This window comes from Chiloscyllium plagiosum, unplaced genomic scaffold (assembly GCF_037043375.1).
Source record: "Chiloscyllium plagiosum isolate Xiang-an unplaced genomic scaffold, Cpla_swu_hap1 HiC_scaffold_32, whole genome shotgun sequence".
Lineage (NCBI taxonomy): Eukaryota > Metazoa > Chordata > Chondrichthyes > Orectolobiformes > Hemiscylliidae > Chiloscyllium > Chiloscyllium plagiosum.
Window position 1 is genome coordinate 10,922,157 of NW_028270170.1, and position 20,921 is coordinate 10,943,077.

At 40.1% G+C, this 20,921-nt stretch overlaps 1 protein-coding gene across 4 annotated transcripts in view; it reads right to left on the reverse strand.

Moving 5' to 3' along the window:
* Positions 1 to 12,564: 12,564 nt before the first annotated feature.
* Positions 12,565 to 20,921, reverse strand: part of LOC122539800 (F-box/LRR-repeat protein 20) — a 138,711-nt gene continuing 130,354 nt past the window's right edge. For all 4 annotated transcript variants that reach the window (XM_087977777.1, XM_087977776.1, XM_043674861.2 and 1 more), the window contains exon 15: positions 12,565 to 20,674. In XM_087977777.1, coding sequence (XP_087833903.1) covers positions 20,567 to 20,674 — 108 coding nt within the window. In that variant the 3' untranslated portion in view covers positions 12,565 to 20,566. The remainder of the gene's footprint in view (positions 20,675 to 20,921) is intronic.

The following is a 20,921-nucleotide window of genomic DNA, read 5'->3' on the forward strand; positions in this document are numbered from 1 at the left end:
CCTCTTCTCGTTTCCAACACCTCGGACTCGTGATGCGTCTGTCTCTGACACCCTTTGGGCTCACCATGAACTTGCAACAAGATTTCCAGCTGAACACTGCAACCCAACTCAAACACAATCCACCAACTGTTCCCCAAGAGGAATGTGAATCAGGCAAGTTTGTTAACAATAGTAGACTATTGGAAAAAAAGCTGTTGGAATTTTACATAAAAACAGCAACTAAGGAGGATACATTTTAAAGTCAATCTATAGTGACTATCATCAGCATCCTCCAGTAGATGTTATTAACATTCAAAAACTATGTAATAACCCATTCACTCTCCATTGGTAACGTCAACATAATGCCTTATAGTAATACATTTAATCATTGTAAAAATGTAAACATTTCAAAAGATATGAAACCCTTTTTATACACAAAAGGTTGTGACAAAGATATAAATAAGACATTACACCATTTCAGCTCAGTCTATTCTTTCTAACGTCAATTTCTTGGGTTTACAGCAGATTGCTGTGACTGTGTGTTGGAATATTTGAAACACAATCAAATGCTCCTCCATAACTCAGTTTGGAAAAGCAAAAAGAACTGACTGTCTCCCTCATTCCTCCCTACTTCTTATTAAATCATACTCATGATTGCCATAACCCTATCTGGAATCGCATCCAAGTGGACTTCTAGCTCATAGTAAATACCAGGAGACAACTGAACATGGATGGCATCCAGCTGTTCTCACTCATCTGTCCATATCTGATCTTTCTAGATTGTTCAGTTAGCAGGCAGATATATTAAAGTGCCATCACTATGAATAGATAATCCTGCACATACTCTAAGTCAAAGCTGGGATCATCTGGGCAATGGGGCTTAGTCCTACAACTTACTACATACTCTGGTCTCTCCTGCCACCTCACTTATTGTTTCTCTTTGCTCCTGTCTTGGACACTCATAGTACTTAACACAGCAACCCCTCCTTCACACAGGGTAGCAGCACTGAGAAGATTGTCCATAAACTTTTATAAATCAGAGCAGACTGATAAACGTAAGTCACAATCCCAGACAAAATCTGCAAGTTATGCTACAATCTAATTAGGGTTCGATAACTTTTAGTTTTATTAAAATGTAGACTAAAGTTGAAATCCAGAGACTAAGAAAATAAAGAATTAAGATTCAACAATTTAAAACAAATAACGAAATTGACTTTTTTAATGCTGGAACTGTAATATATTTGACAACTTCAGTCTGGCATCCAGAATTATGTAGAAAATGTGGGTAATCAACTGCAACCCCACACCGCACTATGTACATCAAATAACAGTCCAATGGATTTCTCTAACTCTACATCTCACAAAAACTTCACAAGGGATTACAGTTCTTTACCTTTGTTGATCTGGCCTTGAAACTCTCTTTCAAGAGATGCTCTGACAGACTACCTCAACAACCGCTCTCATTCTGGTTGTTCATACTCTCTTTCAGCCTACGCTCCCCCAGACTCCAAAACTGCATTCCAGCCCGCATTCACAATCATAACTCCAACTTTTCATCCACAGCTATCTTCCAGAGCCTTCACACAGAAGCTGTGTAACTTCCAAATCTCCCTGGCATAATGGCCTGCAAATCAAGCCCCACCATTCCTAGAGTGGCACAGAAGTTGATGGTTGTATAAAAAGCTGGGCAGAAGTCTCCAATTTTCTTTTCTTTTTAAAGAGAGGTTGACAGAAAGCAAGAACCGAGTTTCTGTACTTTGACGATCATTACTATTTATTAAATATAGATTCGATGATGTGGAGGTGCCCGTGTCAAACTGGGGTAGACAAGGTCAGAAGTCATCATAAACAGGATTGTTTCAAATCACAAGCTTTTAGAATGTTGTTACGTAACCTGACAAAGGGGCAACGCTCTGAAAACTTGTGATTTCAAAAAACAACCCGTTGGACTATAACCTGGTGTCGTCTGACTTCTTACATAGATACTTTGAACAGGTAAATAGTATGAACCACCAACACTATTAATTAAAACTATAACTGCCTTTTAAAACTCCCCCTTTACACACACACACACACGCATATATATATATATATATATATATATGCAGACAAAAAAAGTGTTATTGTGTGGAGGGAAAAACTGGGGAAGCAGTTTAACAGTTCCAGTCCACATAGGCCACTGAGAGGATCCTATGGCCCGTCAGGGATTGCGATTCATCAACTTCATCCACAGAAACTTCAACTTGCTTGTAGAAAGCACAGAGCGACTGATTCACAACTTATAAAGTATTTAATGAAGTGGTTAAAAATTGCAGCTGACAGAAACTGGTGAGGGAAAAACTAACAGTCAGCCTTCGGGCTTTGGAATTTTTTTTTTTAAAACCGGAAGAGGCAGACACCACTTTCATTTCCAGAGATTCGAAGGCTCCTGCTATCTTGTTCACACAGAAAGGCTGGCTTCCGGTTGCTGAACAATCACATCATCGTTGGCAGGCAGAAGGCCTTTGTCATCAAGACCTGGTCATCACTCTGCAGACCAGTCATTACTTGCTGCTGGCCAAACTTCATTTTATGGATACCCCTGGTGCCAGTTCACCTGCAATTAAATCTCTCCCCCTGGTTGGCAAACAACAGGGTAAACAGTACTTACAATAAGTGCTGACAGCTTGCCTTTATAACGTGCAGAAATCCCTTCCACAATCCTTGGTTCTTTTCCAATTTTCAGTCCACAGTCAAATTACAGAACAAGATAGATGCTTTATAAGCTCAATTGACTTTTCAGTAGTGCAGCTTATTTCAGCCTTGTGCTTGCTTCTTTCTCTCCTAGGACTTCCCTGAGCCCCAGCTAGACAGAGCTATTGAGCTGCTCTCAACTTCTACACAAACTCAATTAGCTCAGATCCCTTTCTTGTACAAAGTTAAAAATCACAACACCAAGTTATAGTCTAACAGGCTTATTTGGAAGCACTTGCGTTTGGAGTCTACTCCACAACCACCTGATGAAGGAGCAGTGCTCGGAAAGCTAGTGCTTCCAAACAAGCCTGTTGGACTATAACCTGGTGTTGTGTGATTTTTAACTTTGTCCACCCCAGTCTAACACCAGCACCTACAAACCCTTTCTTGTAGTATAGCTAAATATCAGCACTTTAAGTTGGAAATTCTCTTTCTGGCTCAATTTCATTCAGTCCCTGTCTCTATCATGTTGAATTACTCTTCCCCAACCCTGAACTGTGCTGAATACCCTGTGAAAAACCCCATCCCTATCAAAGGGCAGAATTGAATGTTATCACTTAGCAATTCCGGAACAGAGTGTGTTCTGAATGTTACATTTTACAGAAAGTGCTGACTTGCTCAGTGCAAAAGAAATGGATATAACCAGAAGATTTCTTTTCACAAAATGTGTGCACTGCTTCTGAAGCTTAAAATATGTTTGAATGAAGAGTAAAAGATGCTCAATTTCAATTGCCGTCTTGCACTCAACACAAAAAACTGAACTAATAACAAAGGTTTCGGGAAAACTTCAGTAGGTCAGGCAGCATCATAGGGGAGAAACAAAGTTAAAAAGGTCTTTAACCCAAAATGTCATCAGACCTGAACAGAATCAAAACATTCGAGTTTTTAAACCTGTGGAAGTTGGAAATGGGAAGCAGCAGCTTTGTGGGATAGGATTGAGGCCAGGGCAGTTAAATAACAAGATTTTGTGAATAGCTATAGTACGAAACAAAGGGAATAGCCCACTAGCACATGAATGGACTGCATAAAAACTTAATGACTATAACAAGGAATAAAGAATGATTCAAGACAAGGCCAGCACAGAGAAAATAAAGATGAAAGCTTTTTGCATGGAAGACAGTGTACTAGGGACGACTGAGGAGCGTACTAGAATGTCACAGCCAGTAACAGTCCCTCTCGAAGAGGAAGAGTGTTTAATGTTAGCAATGGGGATAAGCTGCTGGAGATGCAACACCTGTCTTTTCACTTCCCCCACCTGTCTCACTGGCCATTGCCCTAAAACTCTCCTCCTGAGTGAAACAGCTATTTCTTTGTACATTTTCAACTTAGAGGAGAAAGTGAGGTGTGCAGATGCTGGAGATCAGAGATGGAAATGTGTTGCTGGAAAAGCGCAGCAGGTCAGGCAGCATCTAGGGAACAGGAGAATCGACGTTTCGGGCATTAGCCCTTCTTCAGTGACCTCCAGTATTTTCAACTTAGTTCACCGTAGTCTCCTTGGAATAACAGACTGAGCAACAGCTTTGCAGAATTTCTCAACTGTCTGCTAACATGACTCCGACCTTCCAATTGTTTGCTATTTTCATCGCACGCCTTGTGCTGAGCTTTCTGATCATGACTTCCCACAGTGCTCCAGTGAAACTCAAGATTAACATGAGGAACAGCAGTGCATCTTTCAAATCACCCCTCCACAGTTTTCTGGACTCCATATTGAGCTCAACAATTTTACATCATTACCTCGGATTACATGTTATGCTGCGTCCTTGGTTTTGTTGGGTTGGTCTTTTTCTGGTTTCTTTTTATCCCCTCATGTTTGATATTTAGCCATTCTCCCTTCAGTTTTGTTTGGACTAGTACCATGAATATTCTTTGGCTGTTGCATCCTGAAATTATTATTTAATCTTCCCTATCCTCTGCTCCATGTATTTGTCTCTCCTGCCCTTCACACCGTTGATAATCTTTCATCTGAACTATAGACCATCTCAACCTGAAAACAAAAAAATGCTGGGGATCAGAGTAGGTCAGGCAGAATCCTTCTCTCCACGGATGCTGTCTGACTCGCTGTGACCTCCAGTATTTTTGTTTTCGGTAGACTCCAGCATCTGCAGTAATTTGCTCTGACAAAGGTTATTAACTGTTTCTCTCCATTGATGCTTCCAGAGCTGCTGAGCTCTTCCAGCTTTGATTTTATTTCCATTTCAGAGATTTCCAGGGTCCATTATATTTTGAAGTTGTTTTACCCACGGTCTCAGAATCAATTGCCTATTCAGGTCATTCCACTTTAATGAGTGTATCATTAATGCAAATTCACTATAACACAAATCAAGGGCACTGTTTCTATACCGCAAACTTTTAATAAATTCTGGCATCTGAGTTTAAATGGCGTTGCTATTACTGATTTTCTGCTAACATGGGATTGCACAAGAACAGAACTACCGCGTTATAGCAGAACCGACTGTACATGAAAGAAGATCTACCTTTCACAATTATTTTGTTTAAACACATTTTAATTTTTAACTTGAGACGTTATCTCTCCACATTCCTTCCTGCCCACCCCCAGTTTTAAACTTCTTGTTATGCTACCATTCTTTATTTCAATGTTTTGCTGCTCCTAGGCACGCTCCTAGCTTTCAACAAATGCAGCCTGTTGTTCTTTCAGTTGCCAGATCAAACAAGAACACTTCAGGAAACTGAAATTGCCAAATCGCAATTTCATACCCCAGCTCAAACTTTATTGTTCCCATAAATCAAACAATACAAACAAAGTGAAGTAAGTGTCACAAAATGTACAGCACAAGATTCAAGCAATGGTCTACAGTGCAAACGCATTAACTTTCACTCCTCCTAGCAATGCCCCAGTGACTATTTAGAAATATGACTACAGCTCATTGATGAAAATATGGTTATGCTTTTGGAGGTAATTCCAGAGTTAAGCTGAAGGCGCAGCTGACAATGGTGGGTGCACAAAAGGCCAGAACTTGAAAGGCAGTGAAATCTTAAAAAAAAAACTGCGGGGTGATAGACATGAGGGGGAGGAGGGGGCAAGGCCATGGAAAGATGAGATTTTGAAATTGAATAAGTTGCTGGTCCATGTAGATCAGCGAGCATACGAGTGATGGATGATTGGGACTTGGTGTAAGCTAGGAGGTGGACAGCAGAGTTTGGATGATGCTAGCAGAGATTTACAGGGCACCAACGATAAACTAAGCAAGACATCAGGAGGCATTTATTATTTCCAGACTCATTGCCATCTGATAAATGATTGTAGAGTCATAGAAATGTACAGCATGGAAACAGACCCTTCGGTCCAACCGGTCTGTGCCAACCAGATATCCCAACCCAATCTAGTCCCACCTGTCAGTACCCAGACCATATCCCTCCAAAACCTTCCTTTTCATATACCCATCCAAATGCCTCTTAAATGTTGCAATTGTACCAGCCTCCACCACTTCCTCTGGCAGCTCATTCCATACACATACCATCCTCTGCGTGATGAAACATGTTACAAGAATTCAATGTAATTCTGAAGAATGTAAAAGGAATTCCTTGCAAAGTACTTCTCTTTAAGAAGAGAAAGGCTACAGGTCAACATAATAATGGAAATCATTAATCTTCAAAACATCTTGAGCTTTATTTGCCTTAGGAGTGGGACAGCAAATTCCCTGGTGCCTTCACTTTCCAAAATATAAGGCTTGCTTTATTCTACTTCTGTTGCGTCTCAGGTAAGTTTGCAACAAGCCTATAGGTGAATTTTGTGCAACACAGCATTATCCCTGAGGAACTCCAGCTAATGGGCCAGTGACTGTTGGAGGTAAAAGGTTAATCCTTGAGAAATCAAAATTCAATTGTCAGTTTGGGTTCAGATGTAACGTTAATCCCAGGATCCATGTGCTACCGCAGGTGATGATAAAGATCCCATGGTGTTATACAAAAAAGATAGGAGATACTTGCCTCACTAATCATCACTTTTCAACCAACATTAATCACTGAAGCAGACCATTTATTTATTGCACCACTGTTTGTATGGAATTTTCTGTTTGCAAATTGCCTGCTGTACTTCCTACAAGAGTAAACACACTTCAAACAAAAGCATTTAATTGTTGATGAAGTGCTTTGGGACATTTCCAAGTTGTAAGAGGCACTATATAATTGCAAGTTTCTTTTTCCTTTGCTATATCGGGCTTTGAATGTGGTTTAACAGTATGTTGCTTTATTAACAAAACTCCCCCAGTCCCAACAAACACACTTCTATGTTAGAATTTGACATATGTGAGCAGCATGGTAGCTCAGTGGTTAGCACGGCTGCCTCACAGGGCTAGGGACTCTGATTCAATTCCAGCTTCGGGCAACTGCCTGTGTGGAGCTTGCATATTCTTCTTATGGCTGTGTGAACTTACTCCGGGTGCTCCATGTTCTCTCCCTCCTCTCCCCCGCCCCACCCTCCAAACAGGCCAAAGTTGGTGTGGTTGGGAGGATTGGCCATGGAAAATGCAGAGATGAGGGCCTGGGCGGGATGCTCTCCAGAGATTTGATGTGGACTCGATGGGCTGAATGGACCGCAATGTCCCTTCCCACGTGGTTAAAGATGCCCTCCAACGCATCTCGTACACATCCCGCACCTCCGCCCTCAGACCCAACCCCTCCAACCGCAACAAGGGCAGAACGCCCCTGGTGCTCACCTTCCACCCTACCTTCGCAAAAACCAAATCATCCGCCGATATTTCCGCCACCTCCAAACAGACCCCACTAGCAGGGATATATTTCCCTCCCCACCCCTTTCCGCCTTCCGCAAAGACCGTTCCCTCCGTGACTACCTGGTCAGGTCCACGCCCCCCTATGATCCACCCTCCCATCCATGCACTTTCCCCTGCCACCGCAGGAACTGTAAAACCTGCACCCACACCTCCTCCCTCACCTCTATCCAAGGCCCTAAAGGAGCCTTCCACATCCATCAAAGTTTTACCTGCACATCCACTAATATCATTTATTGTATCCGTTGCTCCCGATGCAGTCTCCTCTACATCGGGGAGACTGGGCGCCTCCTAGCAGAGCGCTTTAGGGAACATCTCCGAGACACCCGCACCAATCAATCAAACCGCCCCGTGGCCCAACATTTCAACTCCCCCTCCCACTCTGCCGAGGATATGGAGGTGCTGGGCCTCCTCCACCGCCGCTCCCTCACCACCAGACGCATGGAAGAAGAACGCCTCATCTTCCGCCTCGATACACTTCAACCCCAGGGCATCAATGTGGATTTCAACAGCTTCCTCATTTCCCCTTCCCCAACCTCATCCTAGTTTCTAACCTCCAGCTCAACACTGCCCCCTTGTCTTGTCCAGACTTATCCGACCTGCCCAGCTCCTTTTCCACCTATCCACTCCACCCTCTCCTCCCTGACCTATCACCTTCATCTCCTCCCCCACTGACCTATTGTACTCTATGCTACTCTCTCCCCACCCCCACCCTCCTCTAGCTCATCTCTCCACGCTTCAGGCTCTCTGCCTTTATCCCTTATGAAGGGCTTTTGCCTGAAACGTCGATTTTGCCTGTCCTCGAATTTTGCCTGTCCTCAGATGCTGCCTGAATTGCTGTGCTCTTCCAGCACCACTAATCCTGAATGGTCTGCTCCTATACTGAAGGGATTCAAATCATTCAATATAAACAGAGTCATAAGCTCGGAAACAGAGCCTTCAGTCGAACCCACACATGCCAACCAGGTTTCTTTGAACTTAACTAGTCCCATTTGGCCCATGTTTCTCTAAATCTTTCTTATTCACTTACCTGTCCAAAATGTACTTTAAATATTGTAATTGTACCTACCTCTACCACTTCCTCTGGCTGTTCTTTGCCTATGTGCAGCACTCTGAAGTTGCCTCTTCATCCCCTTTTAAATCTTTCCCCTCTTGCCTTAAACCTATGCCCTCTAGTTTTGGACTCAATGCATGTTGCCTTTTCTTGACTAACCAGCATTTGTCCAAATGACTAATTTACATATGGGACTACAAACAGAATTTAACATTAAAGTAGTTTTATTCCTTTAAATAAAATAATTAAAGGCAACACTCAAAGTTGACAAAAAAGTAGATGCAAGCAAACATGGAGGGGTCTAGGAAGGGACATTAGGTTATTGGGACTGGAGAATTTGTAAATCAAAAATTAATGAGGTTTAATTAATAAAACTGAGGGTCCCAATGATTAACTTCTTTGTAGTGGAAAAAAAAATCAAGATGGTGAATACGTGGATATTCATCTTTCAGAATTCTATATATTCTGCAGAGTGAAAGATTGCATTTATCCTATCTATTTAAAAAGGGGGAAACTGGGGAACTACAGACCTGTATGGCTATCACAAAGGATGCGATAACAGGATACTTAGAAAATAAAGTAAATAAATTTGAATCAGTGGAATAAATGAAAATTTATGATGGAAATATGTTCAATAAATTTTTAGAAAGTTTTTGTGGTGGTCACTGGAAGCGCAAATAAGGGGAAGTCAGTGAATGTAATGTATTTGAATTTTCAGAAAGCTTTCAATAAGGTTTATATAGGTTAGTAAACAAAACAAAACTACATGAGAGGTAATGCTCTGGTCTGATTGAGAATTGGTTAATGGTGGTGTGGTAACCCACAGATTAAACCACCACCAATCTTCTTTCACTAATGAGAACAGCCCTATGGTGGGTAGGATTATAGCAACTTTACCTTATTGCATCGAACATTGGTGAGAGGACACGTTGAGTTGTGTGCACCATTTTGATCCCTAACATTAACAAAGGATGCACTTGGCACACAGACTAATTCCTGGACTGACCTATGAGGAGAGATGGAGGCTGGGGCTGTACTCTACGAGAACAAGAGGTGATCTTAATCATGTAGACAAAATTCTTAACAGCTGGACTGGACAAAGCAGAAGGGACACTTTCCCTGACTGGGAGTCTGGAACTAGGAGACAGAATCTCAATAAAGAGAAAGCCATTTAAAATGAAATGAGGAATAACGTCTTCACCTAGAAGTTAGTGAAAGTTTAGATTCTGTGGAAACTCAGTCATTGAGTAGGTTCAAGGCAGACATTGATAGATTTCTAGATATAACTGAAATAAAGCAATATGGACATCGGTTGGGAAAGTGGAGTTGAGATAATGATCAATCATGGTCTCAAATGATGGGAGCTGGCTTTGGCTAAATGGCCTACAACTATGTTCTTACGAACATTGATGAACTTTAGCTGAACAGGCTAATGGTTATGATATTTAAAATAGAATCACTCAAAAGTCCCTTCCTATACATAAATGTCAGGTCATTGAGCTCCTGCAAGACATCAGTAGATCATATTTTCCAGTTTTACCACCAGTTGCTTTGTTGTGCTCCATCGCATCAAATAATATATACAGTCTTCCATCATTCTTTCCCAATTTCAGAACAGCACCATTGCTTTATTTCCACAGCAACTACCGTTATAAATCTATTGAGACACCAGCTGATATAAGGTATTTGATCTGTGAGCACATATCCTTTGGGACTAGGTGAAACAATCCAAATAAATTTCATCCTGTAAGAAAGACAGTGATTTATATCCTATTAATCTGGACTAGGTTTGAATACAAGGTCCAGCAGCTAAAGGGCAATGTGCTAAACCAGTGGGGTACAGTAGCATAGTGGTTATAGAGTCAGAGTCCTACAGCTGGGAGACAGGCCCTTCAGCCCAAACTAGTCCATGCTGACCAAACGGTCCATCCATACTAACCCCATTTCCCTGCACCCAGCCCATATCCTTCTAAAGCTTTCTATAAACTATTTGTCCAAATGCCTTTTAAAATATTGTTAACATATCCACCTCAACCACTTCCACTGATAATTCATTCCATACACGTATCACCCTCTGTGCAAAAAGATTGCCCTGAAGGTTCCCTTTTATTCTTTCATCTCTTACCTTAAGCTGATGCCCTCTGGATATCAATTCCTCACCCTTGGTGGGCGGGGGGGTGGGGGGTGGAAAAGAGACAGACTGCATTCATCCTTTCCATGCCACTCATTATTTTACACACTTAATATTTCTCTCACCTCTTTCTCTCCCCCCCCCCCCCCCCCCCCCCCCCCCCGCCGAAGTCCTAGCTTGCCCAAGCTCTCCCAATAACTCAACAGACAACAAACAGAGAAACCTGGACTGATGAAATGGTGACATGCATTTAATTCCTACGCCAATAGCTGAATTAAAATTCAATTTAAAAATCTGCAAATCAAAACAAAAATAAAAATGGCATTAGTAATGGACACCATAAAACAATGGATTGATGTAAAAACCCATCTTGTCCATTGCTTGCATTAGGCTTTGCCTGGTCAAGATGGGTCTGCAGACCCAAAACAAGTTGACTATCAACTTCCCTCTGAAATGGCTTAGTTAGGCATGCAGCTCTTTTCAAGAAGCAGCTTACCACCATCAGCTTCTTGAGGGGAATTATAAATGGTCAATAAAAATGCTAAGCTCACTAGCGATGTCTCCATTCACAAACAAGGTAAGAAAACAGCCTCCAAACCTTTGAAATGGAGAGAAACATTTTCTATTTTAACACTTCACATCTCAAGGGCTCATTTGGTTGTAATGCCTCATAAACCTCTCAAACTTGTTAACCAACAAATTTTGAAAAGATTTATAGCTCAGGTTGTGGATATGGATGTAAGTTAGCTCGCTGAGCTGGAAGGCTTGTTTTCAGACGTTTTGTCACCATGACGAGGTGATATCATCAGTGAGAGCCTTTGGTGAAGTCCTGGTAGAATGTCCCGCCTTCCTATTTATAGGTCTTGGTTTCTGAAGGTGGGTGATGTCATTTCGGGGTTTTTTAAAAAAGGGAAGGTGGATGGGGTCTAATTTGATGTGTTTCTTGATGGTTTTTGGGTTAGAATTGCAGGCCTCTAGGAATTCTCGTGCGTGCCTTTGTTTTACTTCACCTAGGATTTATGTGTTGCCCTTCTTTTGTCTGTACGTATGGAAACTAGTGATAGTGGGTCGTGTCTTTTGGTGACCTAGTTGGTATTCATGTATCCTGTTAGCAAGTTTTCTGCTTGTTTGTCCAACGTAGTGTTTATGGTTCTTACATGGTATCTTGTAAATGACATTTTTGGGTTCATTAGTTGCTGTTTAAGTGTGTTGGTAGATTTATGGGCTACCATGATGCCACAAACCTACCAACACACTTAAACAGCAACTAATGAACCTAAAGCATCCATTAGATACTACCAGTAAAACTAATGTCATTTACAAGATACCATGTAAGAACAGTTTAAAAAAGAAACACTAAATTGGACAAAAACAGGAAACTCGCTACCAGGATACAAACACCAACTAGTCACCAAAAGACACGACCCACTAATACTAGTTTCCATACATACAGACAAAAGAAGGACACCACTTTGACTGGGACAACACATAAATCCTAGGTCAAGTGAAACAAAGGCACGCACAAGAATTCCTAGAGGCCTGCCATTCTAACCCAAAAACCATCAAGAAACACATCAAATTAGACCCTATCCACCTTCCCTTAAAAACAGAAATGACATCACCCACCTTAAGAAACCAAGACCTATAAACAGAGATGGGACATACCACCAGCGTTTCACCAGAGACTCTCACTGATGATGTTACCTAGTCATGGTGACGAAACATCTGAAAACAAACCTTCCAGCTCAGCAAGCTAACTTACATCCATATTACCGTTAGTTATTCTTAAACAGCTTCGTGAAGAAATTGGAATATCAAAAGTTGGTTTATGCGTTAAACCCTGGAATAGAATTATTAAATAGTCAGCAATCACTTTCAACTTAAATTGTTATACATTTTCAGAAACAAAAGAGACAGAGTAAAGGAAATACTTCACTATTTAATACATTGGCATTATATTATGAACACTCAGTGTTTGAGAATATTAGCACAGATTACAATATAATTGGAATACAATATGTACAACACAGGTTTATATATAAGGGATTGAACAAGATTTCAACCTATTTACCAAACGTAACATTTAAATGTAACATGTTCTTTCAAAGCTGAAACACAAATCATCAGGTTATTTCTCAATAGTAAGGCCTGTATGGTCACTCAGCAGCAATGCAATGCCTAACCCACCTCAGTATTGAGAAATGAGACACAGCTGACAGCCTTTACTCACACTCAGTGGTTAAAATTTGAAGAAAAAAAAGTGTTAAGACATTAAAAGATTGACAAAAATGATTCAACTCAGATTTTCAGAAAATTACAAAGGGGAATGGTCAGAGAGAAAGAAAAACAAACTTTTAAATCACAGGTATTTATGCATCCAATCAATGGATAGTCCCACCAGACGTGATGTACATAGGAACCACACGGAAGGAAAAAAAATTTATCATACATCAGTTTAGGCACAGGGAACAATTCCTGACATTATGCCAGGCAACCATACAGGCCTCACTGTAAACTGGCTCTAGACCAGGTTTGTTTTGAAACTCATTTCATTCTCATTTCAAGATGGAAAAAAAATGTAAAAAACCCCACAAAAATAGTTCTACATATTTGCACTCCAACCACTCCCTGTTATTAAAGTGTATCATCCCTTCCACAGGCAGTGGCACATTGACTAGAGTGTCTGTCAAATGTCACATCCTCAATAACTAAGAAGTCTTCAATCTCTCACATAATTTATAAAGAGAATAACCTTGATGATTAAGGCCACACATCACGCTAATGAATTTTTAAGTGTTTTTTTTTTCTTTTTACAAAATATGGACATACTTAAAATGATTTTTCTTCAAGTAGCCTTTACCTTGCATAAATGAACTGCATTGTTTCATCAGACAATGGTAAAACAACGTTTCAACTCCTTAGATTATGTTGTAGCTTTAAAAAGCTTTTTCTCCTGATCACGTTAACCCTTTCACCCACTCTCTACATCACATTAAATGTTCTCATTGCAGCAAGGTCCTCTATTTATCTCTGAAGTTAAGCTTGTATCAGCAGTGAACCCTAGCATGCTTAGGTGAACACAAAAAGGTTTACATAATATCATCTTACGTTTGACTTCAGTTCTGTCCTCTTCCTTTCCTCACTTGAAGACGACTCACATTTGGGTTGCAGCTTCTTTGAACAAGCGACTGTTTAAACACACAACTCTCTACAGGTTGTTATGATGAGCCTTAGTCTATTCTTTTAACACTTGTCCTAAAGTTCAGTTATTGCAAGGCATTCAAATTCCCTTACTGGACTCTTCACTCACCTGGCCCATAACATGGATTCCAAATGTAGCTCCAGTTGACCATCCGGTTGACACTGGACTTAATAGTTTCATTTATGCTGCTAAGTTTTCTTTCCCCACGGAGAGAATGGAAGGATTGGGGGAACAAGCTAGACTTTATTCCAGAGAAACCAATGGAACTTGGAAGCTTCAAGCATCAGAATATAGGTGGGAATCATACTTTCCAATTACAGGCTGAAGTGCTGTTTCACGGGAGGAAGTTCAAAGCTTTAGCTGATGGTTCCAATCAACATTTCATGGCATTTTTTCCATTTGAATCCAATTTTAATTCCCAACTCAAAATAGTCAATGTTTTGTCATCACTTTGTTCACTTCATTTCCCTCAACAAGTACACTAAAGCTCGAAGAATGCAGAACATTAAAACATTTTCCATTTAAGATCGAAAAATATCCTAATGAGTTGCACGTGCATGGCTGCAGTGATCACGCTGGATTTCAAACACCACCACCACAGCTCTGGTGTCAAGCTAGCATAGAAAGTGGATACTGTCACTTTAAAAATGGAAATAAATTATTCACTTTTCTGTAAGGTCACATTGCAAGGAAGGTCATCTCCTTACAGCACTTACTGGCACCTTTCCAGTAAGAAAAGTCCAACCTTAATGTTTACACAATGCTCCATTGTCAAATTTGTCTCAATTTCCAATATATCTGGTCATTCTATTGTTCAGTTTAAAAAGGAAGCACCAAGTGGCACAGTAAAGCTTTGCAGCTATAACAGCAAAAGCCAAGGGCCACTGATCCATCCCTTAACTAGATTCAACTTTGGCTGGACAACTGAAGATAAACATATGGTCAACTGAGTTAATGACCAGGATTACCAAGTGAACTCAGCATTCATGGCTCGGCTTTGTGCAAATTCAGAGCTTAAGAAAATATTTACTCTCCAGAATGCAACAGCTCAGGCAAATCACAGATCAATTTGCTGAATATTTAACTTAATACCATGCCTTTACAAGATTAGGCAAGCACTCAGCAAAAAAGAGTCAGCAACATTTCCATATTTTGTGCTCCAATAACAATCTTCAGAGAATTGTGAAACTAACACTGATCTGGACTGATTTTTGTTTTGAAGCTATAATCTCATGTTTTACATGGAATGCATCTCAGTGTTCACAGCAATTTTGCAAAGCAGCTTCATCTGATGAGATCATCCACTTATTTGATCTAAGAGGTGTAGAAAAGCCATTTAAAAATACTACATCCTCCATTTGACTGCTGTGTTACTTCACCCCAAATCTTCTTTCTAAAATGATTTTTTTTTTAAAAATCAATTAGGTGAAATGAAGCGGCCTGAGTGATTGGGTTTTTATTAGTCAACACTTCCACATTATTCTTCAACTTTCTTTGTTAACTCACTCTAGTCAGCTATTTCTAATTAAAGAGCTTCCAGTACCTTCAAGTTTAAAATTCTAAATATATCATACTCTCACCAGGCCACAGGAGACTCTGACATTGTTCTATTAAAATAGATGAATTATCACTAAATAAACCCCAATGAAGGTACATTATTCATTTGTATTCAAAATTGCACACCATGGGGCTGGTGGACTGTACTGATGCGACATATCTTCCATTCACATGCTTTTGAAAATCTTGCACATGTTCAGAATAGCACCACAGGTTCCACATCAACACAATGCTGATACAGTGGAACTAACGAGGAGTGAGAACTCAGTCCCAATCGCAGTGACAGCACTGTTTCAAATTCCTGGCGTTCAAAGATTTTGTTGCTGTTTATTTCATTTTTGAATTCATCCATATTGTGTTACATTAGCGACCCCACCCATCGCCTGATACTCAGCAATATCCATTCCTGTATTCGTCAGCCATATTTCATCATAAGTAAGTTTACAATTTCTAGCCAAGCTCAATGAGACTAAATATTCATGAGGTGGGGCTTTTACTGCAGCAGGTGATGGCCAAGGTCAATCTTTGCGGCACCTATCTTTCAAAGAAGTGACTGCTGCCTGCTAGATCTACATAGAGGTCTTGGCCTATTGCTCAAAAAGTTGACTCATCAGAGTGCTTCTGTGGAAGTTCTCTATCTTCCCCAATGTCACAACAGAGCAATAACCTGCTTGAGTACTAGCCAGTGCTCTTGAATTCTTGGGCCACAATACTTTTAATGATAAGCCAACTAGGAGTCAGCAAATGCCACATGTACCCACCTGGCACAAGCCAAAATTGCAAGTGGAATAGCTGGCCCTCCAATCATCCCCAAGCAGTTTTACCATTATGTTGCTATTTCAGTAAAATGGAGGGAAAAGCCACCAATTAGCTCAAATGTATCCATCCAGAAAAACAAATCAAATACCCTTCCCTGTTCCTGCTTGGGCATGTTTTGAAGACCATTTATTTTTAATGGAAGTTAAAATGGACTAGATTGAGATTCTGCAAGAATCTTAGAAGCACACTTTATAAAAGCATAAAAGTAAGTCACGTCAGTCTCTTGAACAAGTTTCACCATACCATCCCTCTACTCTAACCTCTGGGAGATCTGTACAGGTGGTAGGGCATCCAGAAGAGTAGTGAACAGTAAAACCATACATGCAATGCTAAATATTATGTCAAAAAAAAAAGTAGGAAGTATCTAACAAAACTGATCTTAAGTATGTGACAAAGGCTGTTGACCAATCAAATTATATCAATTTGCCAAGTATTTGTTCCAGATATTACCAAAGCAGAAGACATTGGTAGCCTTGTCAACAGCTTTAGATGCCACTGGCAGCAGGTAGGAGTGCCACCAAGATGACTAAACAGCAAGAATAATCTACATAGAGCATTCAATAGTGTGAAATATCAATGCACTGATGTAGACAGACAACCTACAGGGACACTGATCACAAGATCAGGTTTTAAACTAAAAATACTGAACTGAAGGGCCAAGCATAAATTTGTATGTCTGAGAATTAAACCTTGCATTGTGCCCACATATCCTGATTCCAACAAGCAACAAATCAGAAGTACTTCGGTCTTACACTGGAAGGAGATGCAGCCACACTTCTCTTAATTAGCTACATGTCATCAACAAAAACCTCTTGAGGTTACCCTTATAGTAGGGGTGGTGAATTAACTGGATGGCGCAGCACTGATACCTAAGTTAGTGCAGGACATCCTGTACTGACATTTCAAATACATCCTCGTGGCATATTACGAATATGGCATGCAAGTCAGCTGTAAATACAAGCAGCTGTTGCTTAAGAAGGACTCTCAGTACAAAGACATTCCCATTAGGCAATATCTAGAACAACAAAAATACAAAAACTGACGGTTTCAGCAGTCTCAAAAGAAATACAGTTGCGCAGTGAAACTGCGAGTGAATTCAAACCAAGTCAAAACCACCAGAAACCAAGGTCATGCAGAGAAGCAAGCCACAGCCAGTACAAACTCAGCAAAATGTGCTCTATTAAGAAATTGGCTCGCTCTTGAACGTGGTCGTAACTCTAGTGGAAAAGCCAAGTGTGAACCCTAATCATAGGTTTAAGTGTAAACGTGTAAAAATTGACTTCTCACCAAAAGTTACAGCCACCAATCGTGAGCACCCAAAAATAAATCTATGTTAAAAATAGGTGTGACCCAGAAGAAAAATAAACCTTATTAATTATTTGGTAAAATGCATGGTGCTCAAAATATATAAATAGCAAAGAGGGAAATAAATAAACTTAATGCACAAATCCTTAACTACCATCTTACCATTGTTTTTAACTTCCATACTGTTGAAATGGGGTCTAAAGTGAAGGAACACTAATTTTAGTTTTCAGTTCTGTGAAGATCTAATCTGATCTTTTTTTGAATAGGTCAAAATGTACTTTGAACACTGAATTCATTCAGCCCTTTGAAGTCATCATGATTTCGGCTGAATGACTAGCAAGTCACCTGGGGAAAGAGTATAATAGAGGTGGTAAGGGGACAATTGAGATGATGGAGAACAGAAGAGAAGCAGATTGATTTGAGGGGGAAGTGTGCCCTAACTGCAGAGATGCTGTTATTAACAATCAGTCAGGGCTCAAAAGAAGACAGTGAGAAGAAAGCTCCAAAAGGAGAAAGTTTTGGTTGGGGGCGGGGGGCGCAGTCAGTAGGAAGACATCCTAAACGCTACTGAAGACATGAGGTTTAGGAAAAGCACTTCTAGCGATGCATAGAATATTTGAAAGGAAAGCGACTATAGCCACACCAGCTGAGCAAGAATCTTTATGCAGGTGAACCTTTGCTGATATTCAAGAATCTGTTAAGTGTATTGCTTGGATGAATGGGATGAATGTTTCTTTTCAATGAGATTGTTACTGTAGTTGTTTCTCATGTCATAGGGTTCTCTTTTGAGTAATAAACTGTTCTGTTCTTTTGTTGAACATACACTGGCAGCATCTTGCTAATATGTTTAATGACTGATTACCATAGCAAACAAAAAGTAATAAATAAATCTTAGTCTACCAAGCCAGGATCGACTTAGGATTTAAATTGTTCAGTACTACCATCAGTTAGGGTAGTAATAGTATAAATGCCAGGATATATATACCTCCTGCAATGATTGTTATTTACACTGTTAATAGATGTTCCCTGTACAATTGATTTGTAAAGGCCATATTTTGAGGGACTGGGCTGGTTGTCCAGCTAATGCTCTGAAAATAAAAATGGTCACTGGGCTCAAAATGTTAACTCTGACTTGTCTCCATAGATCTGCTAAGCTTCTCCAGCAATTTGTTTTTATCACGTTCCACAGCCTTCTGTTCACCACTGTACAAACTTAAAACAGTACGGAGACAAGCCACAATACAGCAACAGCTCCAGTCTTTATTTCTCCAAAATCTCGCCGTATGTACGTCCTACTTCCTCCATTGTAAAGGCAGCCCGAAAGTATCAATTACAGGTGATACAACTTACTCAAGGATGTGGGACGTGCTAAGGGCTGGGCTTTGAAATAAAGATGGAGCTATTTTCATATTTCTCCTTTATCTTAGTACTGCTTCATCAGCAAGCTTCTCCAGTGAACAGAAAAGACCATGAAATGTGAGATGGAAATCAATCCCAGTCCCTTCAAAACCACCTTTTAAAAATGAATTGCACAGGGAGCACCTGTAGAAAGCGTAAATAAAATAATCATTTCAGTAGATACATATATCCTGGAATTTGGATCATTATAATCCCAACCAATGGCTCAGGAATGTGTAACTGATCTTGTTTCAAACATGCTCCAACATGCTCACTAAAAATGCAAAATACGATGCATGCCTTCACTTCCCTCAAATAAAAGTGAAAAACTTTAAAATTACACTGTCCAATGAAGATGTTAAGAAGTTGCAGTTTATTTAATTGCAGCCCAACATCATGAGATATGCTTTAATGCAAGTTTTGAATCCCATGAATATGGAAAAACAACTTACACGTGTTGGTGTGACACATCAAGGGCCGAAGGGCATGTACCGTGCTGTACTGTTCTATGAGACAGCAACCATAAGCTTGGGAGTGTCAATGTGGAGTAATACAGTACAAGACAAATAGAATTTACCAGATAATTGCTACAACATTTGTTCCACATTCTTCAAATTACAGAACAGGTTGTCCTTTTTTTAATACTCAGAAATAAAGAGAACCATTTAGCTAGCAGCTGAGTCATACAAGTTTTTAAACCTCTCTTCTGTGTTGAATTTGCTGGTTTCAGTCAGGGGATGAATAAAATATAATCGTTTTCTTGGCCGTGGTCACTGAAACAATTTCAACTCAGGTTCCTGATTTGCATTTCTACCAAAGGCCCAGGCCACATTTCAAATCGAAAACAGACTTGTGCCTGAACTGAATCCATCTGCTACCAGCACAAGTATATTCAAACAGCCCACCAAACCTACCAGTCAAGATTCTCATTTTTTATGATAGCTGCTTGATTGTGGTACATAAAACTGCCATGCACCAAGGAAGTTTTCAACATGGTCAGGTGGGGAGAGTCAAGGAAATAACCTTTTTTTTTTAAAATATAAAGTTCAGAATATTAAAGGAGCTATGTTGTGCAGAAACTAAAGAAATCTGTAAGAGTTGCACTTCTGTAAGTGGCATCCTTCCTTCCTCAGATGTAATAGCAGGACCGGCAATAAACTCAGTACAGAATTTCAGAGCCAAGGATTCAATTGTGCAATTCTCCCCATTTACAATGCAAAGTGACATGAGTGAGCAAAAGGGTTAGTACACAGTTTAAAACTTGGTTATGCCACACAGCATTCTCGTGCTGCCAACTTGAGTTATATCATTCAGAAACAGGTTAAAAGATTTTTCCCCACCACAATACATGAAAACCAATTTCTTTTTTAATCAGACATTGATTTAAAAAAAAATAAATTATCCATATTCTTGGGAAATCTCTGAATAGAATCATACAGTGACAGAACTAGTATATGGCTGCACTCACTAATATGGGAATCACCCACACTGCCTGGTAATCATGTGATCAGTCGTAGCCACAGTGATTGGACAGCCCTTTCTGTACAGTACCACAGTCCACCAAGATCACCACTGATGATGCATTCAATCGTCTCCATTCTAACGCTATTTAAATAGATTTGTAAAAAGTAAAGTCGGTGTCATAGAATGATGCAGCACTTGCAGAAACGCTGGCGACCACCACTCACTGATGCAGGAGGGGTCACTGGGGCGAAGTAAGCATGGACTTTGATGTTTGGTAGGTGCGTCTGCAATTAATTAAAAAAAAGACAAGATGCAAGTTTGTGAATTGAACATATTCAAACTAAACAAATAGAACAACCTTATAATTAGCCACAAGTCTAAATACAGGTCGACTGGCTATAACGTGCATTTCATCAATGCAAATTTGCTTTAACGCGATTGATGAATTGAGGCAATGTTTCTTTAGCACAAATTTTTAAAGCATGGATTGGTTATAAAGCATTTCCAGCCCCATTGGTTTAAATGGTGCTG